Consider the following 13277-nt stretch of genomic DNA (forward strand, 5'->3'; position numbering starts at 1 on the left):
CTCCCATTCTTCCTCCCCCCCCCATTCTTCCTTCCCCCTCCCATTCTTCCTTCCTCCCCCCTCATTCTTCCTTCCCCCCCTCCCATTCCTCCTTCTCCCCCATTCTTCCTCCTCCCTCCCCCCATTCTTCCCCCTCCTCCTCCTCCTTCCCCCCCCCCCCAGGACTCCCCCTTGCCCCCCCCCCCCCCGCCCCTCACCTCCCTTCCTCGGCCCCTTCCCCCCCCGGGCCGGGGTCTCCGCCGCCCCCCCCTTCCCGGGCCGCTTGGCCGCTGCCTTGGGGGTTCCCTGCGCCATGACGCCGGCGCCCACTTCCGGGTTCCCCGCGCGCAAAGCGCGCCGGGATAGAGCAGGTCACCGGGTGACGTAAAGCACGCCGGGAATGAGCGGGTCGCCGTGTGTCGCAAAGCACGCCGGGAATGAGCGGGTCGCCGTGTGCCGCAAAGCACGCCGGGAATGAGCGGGTCGCCGTGTGTCGCAAAGCACGCCGGGAATGAGCGGGTCACCACGTGGCGCAAAGCACGCTGGGATACACCGAGGCGCCAGGATATAGATTATGGGGGGAGTCGCAAGGGACCCCCCCAAAACACAGGGAACCCCCCCCCCATGGCCCCCCAAAACCAGGACTGCCCCCCCCAAAACCAAAGGGACCCCCCAAAAGTCAAGGGACCCCGCCAGGCCCCCCAAACCAGAGAGGAGGCCCCCAAAAGGAGCCCAGGGACCCCCCAAAACCCAATGGATCCCCCCAAAACTTAGGTTGAGCCTCCTCCAGCCCCCCCAAACCCCAAAGATCCCCCCAAAACCAGGGCTGAGCCCCCCTTCTAAGAGCCCCCCAAAACCATGGACCCCCCCCAGCCCTTCAAAATCAGAGAGGAGCCCCCAAAAGGAGCACAAGGACCCCCCAAAACCCAATGGATCCCCCCAAACTTAGGTTGAGCCTCCTCCAGCCCCCCAAACCCCAAAGATCCCCCCCAAAACCAGAGCTGAGCCCTCCCCAAGAGCTCCCCCTAAAATCAGAGACCCCCTAAAACCCAGGCTGAGCCCCCCCCCAAAAGCCCCCCCAAAACCAGGGACCCCCCCCAGCCCTTCAAAATCAGAGAGGAGCCCCCCAAAAGGAGCCCAGGGACCCCCCAAAACCCAATGGATCCCCCAAAACTCAGGCTGAGCCCCCTCCCAGTCCCCCAAAACCCCAAAGATCTCCTCAAAACCAGGGCTGAGCCCCCCCAAGAGCCCCCCCAAAAGCCAGGGACCCCCCCCCAAACCTAAGAGACCCCCACAAAAGGAGCCCAGGGACCCCCTAAAACCCAATGGATCTCCCAAAACTCAGGCTGAACCCCCTCCAGCCCTCCAAAACCCCAAAGATCCCCCCAAACCCAGGGCTGAGCCCCCCCCAAGACCCTCCCCAAAAGTCAAGGGACCCCCCCCCAGCCCCCCGAAACCCCAAGGGACCCCCAAAAGGAGCCCAGGGAGGCGCTTCGGTGCGTAAGGGGCTTTACTGGCCCTGGGCCGCCCTCTCGGCCAGCGCCTGGCGCAGCTCCCCGGGGGCGAACACCCCGAATTCGGTGATGATGCCGCCCGTGATGAGGTCGTGGGGGGTGACATCGAAGGCCGGATTCCACACGTCGATGTCTGCGGGGGAACCGCAGGCGGTCAGACCCCCCCCCCGTCCCGTATATGGACCACCCCGCCATGTATATGGACCACCTGTCCTGTATATGGACCACCTGGCCACGTATATGGACCACCTGTCCCATATATGGACCACCTGGCCACGTATATGGACCACCTGGCCACCTATAGGGACCACGCAGCCCCATATGTGGACCACCCAGCCATGTATATGGACCTGCCTGCCCCGTATAGGGACTCCCCACCCAGTATATGGACCCCCTGCCCCATATAGGGACCACCCAGCCCCGTATGTGGACCACCCAGCCATGTATATGGACCTGCCTGCCCCGTATAGGGAGTCCCCACCCAGTATATGGACTCCCTGTCCCATATAGGGACCACCCAGCCCCATATATGGACCTGCCTGCCCCGTATAGGGACTCCCCACCCAGTATATGGACCCCCTGTCCCGTATAGGGACCACCCAGCCCCATATATGGACCTGCCTGCCCTGTATAGGGACTCCCCATCCAGTATATGGACCCCCTGTCCCATACAGGGACCACCCAGCCCCATATACGGACCTGCCTGCCCTGTATAGGGACCCCCCTTGCCCGATATACAGACTTGCCTGCCCTGTATAGGGACCCCCTGCCCCGTATAGGGACCCCGCTGACCCATATAGGGACCCCCAGCCCCATATATGGACCACCCAGCCCTGTATAGGGACCCACCTGCTCCATATAGGGAACCCCCTGCCAAATATAAGGACCTGCCTGCCCAGTATCAGGACGCTCTGCCCTGTATAGGGACCCCCCCTGCCCAGTATAGGGACCCCCCTGACCCATATAGGGACCCCCTGCCCCATATATGGACCTACCTGCCTTGTATGGGGACCCTCTGCCCCATATAGGGACCCCCCTGCCCTGTATATGGCCCCCTTGCCCAGTATATGGACCACCCAGCCACGTATATGGACCTGCCAGTCCCGTATAGGGACATCCAGCTACATATATGGACCCATCAGCCCCATATATGGACCATCCAGCCCCATATAGGGACCCCCCTGCCCCATATATGGACCTGCCTGCCTGGTATAGGGACCCCCTGCGCTATACATACATATATATATATATATATATGAGTTCTCTGCCCCAGATGCTCTCCCTCCACCCCACAAGCACCCCGGGGTGGGGGGTACAGGGACCGCCCCTCCCCACTGAGACCCCCTACCCATTGAGACCCCCCCAGACACACTGACACCCCCCCCATTGAGACCCCCCTCTCCCCACTGAGACCCCCTCCCCATTGAGACCCCCCCCAACCCATTGAGACCCCCCCCATGGAGACGCCCCCTCCCCACTGAGACCCCCTACCCATTGAGACCCCCCCTTGCCCCATTGAGACCCTCCCCATTGAGACCCCCCCCATGGAGACGCCCCCTCCCCACTGAGACCCCCTACCCATTGAGACCCCCCCTTGCCCCATTGAGACCCTCCCCATTGAGACCCCCCCTTGCCCCATTGAGAACCCCCCAACCCATTGAGACCCCCCACCCCACTAAGACCCCCAACCCATTGAGACCCCCCTCCCCACTGAGACCCCCTCCCCATTGAGATCCTCCCCATTGAGACCCCCCCAACCCATTGAGACCCCCCTTGCCCCATTGAGACCCCCTCCCCATTGAGACCCCCCCTCCCTATTGAGACCCCCCTCCCCACCAAGACCCCCTACCCATTGAGACCCCCTCTTGCCCCATTGAGACCCTTCCCATTGAGACCCCCCCTACCCATTGAGACCTCCCTCCCCACTGAGACCCCCTCCCTATTGAGACCCCCAACCCATTGAGACCCCCTACCCATTGAGACCCTCCCCACTGAGCCCCCCCCTCCCCACTGAGCCCCCCAGACGCACCGGGGGGCGCGAGGCAGAGGCCCCGCAGGTGGGTGACCTCTCTCGCCGGCCTCTCCTCGATGGGGATGGCGTCGCCGTCGGGCAGGCTGGGGTCGCAGGACGAGCTGGGGGCGGCCACGTAGAAGGGGACCCCGTGGTGCCGCGCCGCCACCGCCAGCTGGTACGTCCCGATCTTGTTGGCCGTGTCCCCGTTGGCCGCCACGCGGTCGGCGCCCACGACCACGGCTGCGGGGACAGCGGGGTCAGCGCCGCCTGGCCCCGTCTTCAGACCCATCTGCGTCTCCATCCCCATCCTCATTCCCATCCCCATCTTCATCTTCAATCCCACCCCCATCGTCTTTAATCCCATCTTCATCTCCATCCCCAACTTCATCCTCACCTTCATCCCCGTCCCATCTTCAATCCCGTCCCTGTCTTCATCCCATCCTCATCCCCATCCCCATCATCTTCATCCCCCTCCTCATCTCCATCTTCATCCCCGTCTTCACCCTATCCCCATCTTCAATCCCATCCCTATCTTCATCCCCATCTCCACCTTCATCCCCATCCCAATCTTCATCCCATCTCCATCTTCAATCCCATCCCCATCTTCATCCCCATCTTCATCTCCATCCCCATCATCTTCAATCCCATCCCCATCTTCATCCCATCCCCATCTTCATCTTCACCCCCATCCCCATCATCTTCAATCCCATCCCCATCTTCGATCCCATCCCCATCTTCAATCCCATCCCCATCTTCATCCCATCCCCATCTTCATCCCCATCTTCACCCCCATCCCCATCATCTTCAATCCCATCCCCATCTTCGATCCCATCCCCATCTTCATCCCATCCCCATCTTCATCCCATCCTCATCTTCATCCCCATCTTCATCTCCATCCCCATCTTCATCTCCATCCCCATCATCTTCAATCCCATCCCCATCTTCATCTTCATCTCCATCTTCATCTTCATCCCCATCTTCACCTCCATCCCCATCATCTTCGATCCCACCCCCATCTTCATCCCATCCCCATCCCCATCTTCATCTTCACCCCCATCCCCATCATCTTCAATCCCATCCCCATCTTCGATCCCATCCCCATCTTCATCCCCATCTTCATCTTCAATCCCATCCCCATCTTCGATCCCATCCCCATCTTCAATCCCATCCCCATCTTCGATCCCATCCCCATCTTCATCCCATCCCCATCTTCATCCCATCCCTATCTTCATCTCCATCCCCATCATCTTCAATCCCATCCCCACCTTCATCCCATCCCCATCTTCATCCCATCCTCACCTTCATCCCCATCTTCACCTCCATCCCCATCATCTTCATCCCATCCTCACCTTCATCCCCATTTTCATCCCCACCTCTATCTTCAATCCCATCCCCGTCTTCATCTCCTCCTCATCCCCATCTTCATCTCCATCATCTTCCACCCCATCCCACCCCAGCCCAGCCCACGGACCGTGGATGCCTCGCAGGCGCATGGCGGCGGCGGCGGCGCCGTCGGTGATGAGGGTGGCCGGGACGCCCCGTTCCCGCAGCTCCAGCGCCGTCAGCCGCCCGCCCTGGTGAAACGGCCGCGTCTCGGTGCAGAAGACGCGCGACAGGCGCCCCGCGGCCTGCAGGGACCACACCACCCCTGCCCACCCCCCCGCGTCACCCCCCGCACCGAGGGGACACGGACGGGGGACAGCGGGGACACCGGGGACACTGGGGACGGGGAATGGGGACGGGGACATTGGGGCATTGGGGACATTGGGGACATTGGGGACATTGGGGACATTGGGGACAGGGAATGGGGACACTGGGGACATTGGGGACACTGGGGACGGGGAATGGGGACAGGGACATTGGGGCATTGGGGACATTGGGGACATTGGGGACATTGGGGCATTGGGGCATTGGGGACATTGGGGATGGAGACATTGGGGCATTGGGGACACTGGGGACACTGGGGACATTGGGGAGAGGGAATGGGGACACTGGGGACATTGGGGAGAGGGAATGGGGACACTGGGGACATTGGGGACACTGGGGACGGGGAATGGGGACAGGGACATTGGGGCATTGGGGACATTGGGGACACTGGGGACATTGGGGACATTGGGGACATTGGGGCATTGGGGACATTGGGGATGGGGACATTGGGGCATTGGGGACACTGGGGACACTGGGGACATTGGGGAGAGGGAATGGGGACACTGGGGACATTGGGGAGAGGGAATGGGGACACTGGGGACATTGGGGACACTGGGGACGGGGAATGGGGACAGGGACATTGGGGCATTGGGGACATTGGGGACACTGGGGACATTGGGGACATTGGGGACATTGGGGCATTGGGGACATTGGGGATGGGGACATTGGGGCATTGGGGACACTGGGGACACTGGGGACATTGGGGAGAGGGAATGGGGACACTGGGGACATTGGGGAGAGGGAATGGGGACACTGGGGACATTGGGGACACTGGGGACGGGGAATGGGGACAGGGACATTGGGGCATTGGGGACATTGGGGACACTGGGGACATTGGGGACATTGGGGACATTGGGGCATTGGGGACATTGGGGATGGGGACATTGGGGCATTGGGGACACTGGGGACATTGGGGACATTGGGGACATTGGGGACAGGGAATGGGGACACTGGGGACATTGGGGACACTGGGGACGGGGAATGGGGACAGGGACATTGGGGCATTGGGGACATTGGGGACATTGGGGACATTGGGGCATTGGGGCATTGGGGACATTGGGGATGGAGACATTGGGGCATTGGGGACATTGGGGACACTGGGGATATTGGGGAGAGGGAATGGGGACACTGGGGACATTGGGGACACTGGGGACGGGGAATGGGGACAGGGACATTGGGGCATTGGGGACATTGGGGACATTGGGGACGGGGACATTGGGGCATTGGGGATGGGGACATTGGGGACATTGGGGACATTGGGGAGGGGGAATGGGGACACTGGGGACATTGGGGACACTGGGGATGGGGAATGGGGACAGGGACATTGGGGCATTGGGGACATTGGGGACACTGGGGACATTGGGGACATTGGGGCATTGGGGACACTGGGGACATTGGGGAGAGGGAATGGGGACACTGGGGACATTGGGGAGAGGGAATGGGGACACTGGGGACATTGGGGACACTGGGGACGCGGAATGGGGACAGGGACATTGGGGCATTGGGGCATTGGGGACATTGGGGACTGGGACATTGGGGCATTGGGGCATTGGGGACATTGGGGATGGGGACATTGGGGAATTGGGGACACTGGGGACACTGGGGACATTGGGGAGAGGGAATGGGGACACTGGGGACATTGGGGACACTGGGGACGTGGAATGGGGACAGGGACATTGGGGACATTTGGGACAGGGAATGGGGACACTGGGGACACTGGGGATGATGAATGGGGACACTGGGGACACTGGGGACGGGGAATGGGGACAGGGACATTGGGGCATTGGGGACATTGGGGCCAGGGAATGGGGACACTGGGGATAGGGACTGGGAGAGCAGGGACAGTGGGGACTGGGACTGGGACAGTGGGGACTGGGGACATTGGGGACATTAGGGACAGGGACTGAGACATTGGGGACAGGGACTGGGACAGACTGGGGACAGCGGGGACTGGGGACACTGGGGACGGGGACTGGGGATGGCAGGGGACAGGGACTAGGGACTGCTAGGGACAGACTGGGGACATTGGGGACAGTGGGGACAGGGACTGGGACAGACTGGGGACAGTGGGAACATTGGGGATGGAGACTGGGGACATTGGGGACGTGTCGGGGGGACATGGAGATACTGGGGCTGTTGGGGATGTGGATATTGGGGTCATCGGGGGGACGCTGGGGACACCGGGGGGACTTTGGGGCCATGGAGGGGACGTTGGGGACATGGAAGGGACATTGGGGATGCTGGGGATGTGGATATTGGGGTCATTGGCGGGATGTTGGGGACATCGGGGGGACGTTGGGGCCATGGAGGGGGTGTTGGGGACACAGAGGTGATGTTGGGGACATGGAAGGGACGTTGGGGATGCTGGGGATGTGGATCTTGGAGTCATTGGCTGGACCTTGGGGACATTGAGGGGACCTTGGGGACATCAGGGGGACATTGGGGGGACCGTGGGAACATCAGTGGGACGTTGGGGTCATGGAGGGGATGTTGGGGACACGGAGGTGATGTTGGGGACATGGAAGGGACATCGGGGATGCTGGAGGTGTGGATCTTGGGGTCATTGGCGGGATGTTGGGGACATCGAGGGGACCTTGGGGACATCAGGGGGACGTTGGGGGGACCTTGGGAACATCGGGGGGACGTTGGGGTCATGGAAGGGATGTTGGGGACATGGAAGGGACGTTGGGGACGTGGAAGGGACATCGGGGATGTGGAAGGGACATTGGGGATGCTGGGGATGTGGATCTTGGGGTCATTGGTGGGACGTTGGGGACACCGAGGGAACCTTGGGGACACCGAGGGGGGACATTGGGGACACCGAGGGGACCTTGGGGACACGGAGGGGACCTCGGGGCGCACTGACCGAGCGCGGTGCCGTAGCCGGCGGTGGCCAGGCCGCCCGTGTTGCAGTGGGTGAGGACGGTGACGCCGCCGTCGGGCACTCGCGCCAGCAGGTGCCGCGCCCCGTGCGCCCCCAAACTCCGGTTCTGCGCCCGCTCCCGCTCCAGCAGCTCCTCGGCCGCCGCCATCACACTGAGGGGACCCCCCCGGCACCCCCAAATCAGACCCCCGGCACCCCAGTGTCCGCCCTGGCACCCCAAGAACCCCCACCCCCGGCACCCCAACAGCCCCCCCTGGCACCCCAGTATCATCCCTGGGGACCCCAGTATCATCCCCGGCACCCCATTGTCCCCCCCCGGCACCCCAACAGCCCCTCCTGGCACCCCAGTATCATCCCTGGGGACCCCAATATCATCCCCGGCACCCCATTGTCCCCCCCCGGCACCCCAACAGCCCCCCTGGCACCCCAGTATCATCCCTGGGGACCCCAGTATCATCCCCAGCACCCCAGTGTCCTCTCTGGCACCCCAACAGCCCCCCTGGCACCCCAGTATCATCCCTGGGGACCCCAATATCATCCCCGGCACACCAGTGTCCTCCCTGGCACCCCAGTATCATCCCTGGGGACCCCAACAGCCCCCCCCCCAGCACCCCAGCGTCCTCCCTGGCACTCCAGTATCATCCCTGGGGACCCCAATATCATCCCTGGTAGCCCAACAGCCCCCCAGCCCCCCAATATCAGTCCCTGGGGACCCCAATAATCCACCCTCCCAGCCCCCCAAATCCTGGGGACCCCAATAATTCCCCCTCCAGGCCCCTCAACACCTCTGGGGACCCCAATATCCCCCTTCCCGGTACCCCTAGATCTGTGGGGACCCCCATATCACCCCCGAACAACCCTGGGGACCTCGATAATCCCCCCTCCCAGCCCCCCAACACCCCTGGGGACCCTGATATCCCCTCTGGTAGACCAAGAGGCCCCCCCCCCCCCAATATCAGGCCCTGGGGACCCCAATAATCCCCCCTCCCGGCCCCCCAACACCCCTGGGGACCCCGATATCACCCCTCCAAGCCCCTAGGGACCCCAATAGCCCCCCTCCCAACCCCCTAGATCTGTGGGGACCCTGATATCACCCCCCAACACCCCTGGGGACCCCAATATCATCCCCTGGGGACCCCAATATCCCCCCTCCTGGTCCCCCCAGATCTGTGGGGACCCCAATATCACCCCCAAATACCCCTGGGGACCCCGATATCCCCCCTCCCGGCCCTCCAACACCTCTGGGGACCCCGATATCACCCCTCCAAGCCCCTAGGGACCCCAATATCCCCCCTCCTGGCCCCCCTAGATCTGCGGTGACCGGTCCCCCTAGATCTGTGGGGACCCCGATATCACCCCCGAACACCCCTGGCGACCCCAATATCATTCCCTGGGGACCCCAATATCCCCCCTCCTGGTCCCCCTAGATCTGTGGGGATCCCGATATCACCCCCGAACACCCCTGGCGACCCCAATATCATTCCCTGGGGACCCCAATATCCCCCCTCCTGGTCCCCCTAGATCTGTGGGGATCCCGATATCACCCCCGAACACCCCTGGCGACCCCAATATCATTCCCTGGGGACCCCAATATCCCCCCTCCTGGTCCCCCTAGATCTGTGGGGACCCCAATATCACTCCCGAACACCCCTGGGGACCCCAATATCCCCTCTGGTAGACCAAGAGCCCCCCCTGCCCCCCAATATCAGGCCCTGGGGACCCCAATAATCCCCCCTCCTGGCCCCCCAACACCCCTGGGGACCCTGATATCATCCCCTGGGGACCCCAATATCCCCCCTCCCGGCCCCCCAACACCCCTGGGGACCCCGATATCACCCCTGAACACCCCTGGGGACCCTGATATCCCCCCTCCTGGTCCCCCTAGATCTGTGGGGACCCCAATATCACCCCCCAACACCCCTGGGGACCCCAATATCCCCTCTCCCGGTGCCTCAACGCCCCTGGGGACCCCGATAGCGCCCCCCGGTAGCCCAAGGGCCCCCCAATGTCATCCTGGGGTGCCCCCGGTGCCCACCTGTGCCGCAGGGCGGGGGCGGTGATGCCGGGGCTCTGCAGGCGCTGCCGGACGAGGCCGCGGAGGCGCTGGGCCTCGTGGGCCATGTTGGCGGCCGTGGGCCTGGCCGACTCCAGCCGCCGCAGCCGCTCGTCCACGAAGGCCGCGAGCTGCTCCGCGTCCTCCGCGGGACCCGCGCCCGCCTGCAGCTCCTGCGCCAGCGCCAGGCAGCCCAGCAGGGCGATGGCCGGAGCCCCCCGCACCTGCCCAAGGCGTTCCGCTCAGATCACGGCCATTCCCAGGGACTCCGAGCCGTTCCCAGTAGGATCAAGGCCATTCCCAGTGACTCTGAGCCATTCCCAGTGAGATCAGGGCCATTCCCAGTGACTTTGAGCCATTCCCAGTAGGATCAAGGCCATTCCCAGTGACTCTGTGCCACTCCCAGTGACTCTGAGCTGTTCCCAGTAGGATCAAGGCCATTCCCAGTGACTTTGAGCTGTTCCCAGTAGGATCAAGGCCATTCCCAGTGACTTGGAGCTGTTCCCAGTAGGATCAAGGCCATTCCCAGTGACTCTGAGCCATTCCCAGTGAGATCAGGGCCATTCCCAGGGACTCCGTGCCGTTCCCAGTAGGATCAAGGCCATTCCCAGTGAGTCTGAGCCATTCCCAGTGACTCTGAGCCATTCCCAGTGACTTTGAGCCATTCCCAGTAGGATCAAGGCCATTCCCAGTGACTTTGAGCCGTTCCCAGTAGGATCAAGGCCATTCCCAGTGACTCTGAGCCATTCCCAGTGAGATCAGGGCCATTCCCAGTGACTTTGAGCCATTCCCAGTAGGATCAAGGCCATTCCCAGTGACTCTGTGCCACTCCCAGTGACTCTGAGCTGTTCCCAGTAGGATCAAGGCCATTCCCAGTGACTCTGAGCCATTCCCAGTGAGATCAGGGCCATTCCCAGTGACTTTGAGCCATTCCCAGTAGGATCAAGGCCATTCCCAGTGAGATTAGGGCCATTCCCAGTGACTTGGAGCTGTTCCCAGTAGGATCAAGGCCATTCCCAGTGACTCTGAGCCATTCCCAGTGAGATCAGGGCCATTCCCAGTGACTTTGAGCCATTCCCAGTAGGATCAAGGCCATTCCCAGTGAGATCAGGGCCATTCCCAGTGACTTGGAGCTGTTCCCAGTAGGATCAAGGCCATTCCCAGTGACTCTGTGCCACTCCCAGTGACTCTGAGCTGTTCCCAGTAGGATCAAGGCCATTCCCAGTGACTCTGTGCCACTCCCAGTGACTCTGAGCTGTTCCCAGTAGGATCAAGGCCATTCCCAGTGACTTTGAGCTGTTCCCAGTAGGATCAAGGCCATTCCCAGTGAGATCAGGGCCATTCCCAGTGACTTGGAGCTGTTCCCAGTAGGATCAAGGCCATTCCCAGTGAGATCAGGGCCATTCCCAGTGACTTTGAGCTGTTCCCAGTAGGATCAAGGCCATTCCCAGTGACTCTGAGCCATTCCCAGTGAGATCAGAGCCATTCCCAGTGAGTCTGAGCCATTCCCAGTGAAATCAAGGCCATTCCCAGTGACTCTGAGCCATTCCCAGTGAGATCAGAGCCATTTCCAGTGAGTCTGAGCCATTCCCAGTAGGATCAGTCACTCCCAGTGACTCTGAGCCACTCCCGGTCAGATCAGAGCAATTCCCAGTGGGATCGAGGCCATTCCCAGTGACTCTGAGCCGTTCCTAGTGGGATTGTGGCCATTCCCAGTGAGATCAGGGCCCTTCCCAGTAGGATCAGTCACTCCCAGTGAGGCCAAGCCATTCTCAGTGGGATCAGGGCCATTCCCAGTGACTTTGAGCTGTTCCCAGTAGGATTAAGGCCATTCCCAGTGAGTCCGAGCCATTCCCAGTAGAATCAGTCATTCCCAGTGACTTGGATCCATTCCCAGTGGGATAAGAGCCATTACCAGTTGGATTAGGGCCATCCCCGGTGAGTCTGAGCCATTCCCAGTGAGATCAGGGCCCTTCCCAGTAGGATCAGTCATTCCCACTGAGGCCGAGCCATTCCCAGTGAGATTAGGGCCATTCCCAGTGAGATCAGGGTCATTCCCAGTGACTTGGATCTGTTCCCAGTGACTCTGAGCCATTCCCAGTGGGATCAGGGCCATTCCCAGTGAGTCTGAGTCACTCCCAGTGGGATCAGGGCCATTCCCAGTAGGATCAAGGCCATTCCCAGTGAGATCAGGGTCATTCCCAGTGACTCTGAGCCATTCCCAGTGGGATCAGGGCCATTCCCAGTGGGATCAGGGCCATTCCCAGTAGGATCAAGGCCATTCCCAGTGAGATCAGGGTCATTCCCAGTGACTTGGATCTGTTCCCAGTGACTCTGAGCCATTCCCAGTGGGATCAGGGCCATTCCCAGTGACACAGTAGCCACTCCCAGTGGTTCTGTAGCCGCTCCCAGTGACTCCGAGATGTTCCCAGCTGGCTCGGATCTGTTTCCAGCAGCTCCATAGCTGCTCCCAGTAACTCGGTAGCCACTTTCAGTGACTCCATAGCCACTCCCAGTGGCTCAGTAGCTGCTCCCAGTGACTCCGAGACGCTCCCAGTGACTCCGAGACGTTCCCAGCTGGCTCACATCCATTCCCAGCCGCTCCATAGCCACTCCCAGTGACTCAGTAGCCACTTTCAGTGACTCCTAGCCACTCCCAGTGGCTCAGTAGCTGCTCCCAGTGACTCCGAGCCGTTCCCAGCCAGCTCGGATCTGTTCCCAGTGACTTGGTAGCCACTCCCAGTGACTCAGTAGTCGCTTTCAGCGACTCCTAGCCGCTCCCAGTGCCTCCTAGCTGCTCCCAGCGGCTCTGTAGGCATTCCCAGCTCCTCCATAGCCACTCCCAGTGCCTCAGAGCCACCTGGGCGGCTCGGTAGCCACCCCAGCGGCTTGGTAGCCACCCCAGCGATTCGGTAGCCACGCTCACCTCCATGTCGCGGATGGCCTGCCAGGCTCGCTCCACGCCATCGATGCTCTCGTAGCGGATCTCCTCCGGCAGCAGGAGCTGGTTGACGATGGCGAGGGAGCCGCGCCGGTACCGGATGGCCTCCAGAGCCATGGCCGAGCCGGAAGCCGCCACGACGCTTCCGCTTCCTTCCCAGCAGCATCCGGGAAGCAGGAATTGGG

General features: G+C 61.9%; 1 protein-coding gene across 1 annotated transcript; it reads right to left on the reverse strand.

Annotated features, from left to right (window-relative positions):
• Positions 1 to 1477: 1477 nt before the first annotated feature.
• On the reverse strand, positions 1478 to 13260 carry MRI1 (methylthioribose-1-phosphate isomerase 1). Its single transcript, XM_069881510.1, has 6 exons — positions 13078 to 13260; positions 10134 to 10375; positions 8081 to 8250; positions 4979 to 5155; positions 3523 to 3747; positions 1478 to 1626 (listed from the first exon to the last, which is right to left on the reverse strand). Exons 1-6 carry the CDS (start codon positions 13207 to 13209, stop codon positions 1490 to 1492), a joined length of 1083 nt encoding a protein of 360 aa, XP_069737611.1. The 5' UTR covers positions 13210 to 13260; the 3' UTR covers positions 1478 to 1489.
• Positions 13261 to 13277: the final 17 nt, after the last annotated feature.

The sequence above is a fragment of the Phaenicophaeus curvirostris genome, unplaced genomic scaffold (assembly GCF_032191515.1).
Source record: "Phaenicophaeus curvirostris isolate KB17595 unplaced genomic scaffold, BPBGC_Pcur_1.0 scaffold_51, whole genome shotgun sequence".
NCBI lineage: Eukaryota > Metazoa > Chordata > Aves > Cuculiformes > Cuculidae > Phaenicophaeus > Phaenicophaeus curvirostris.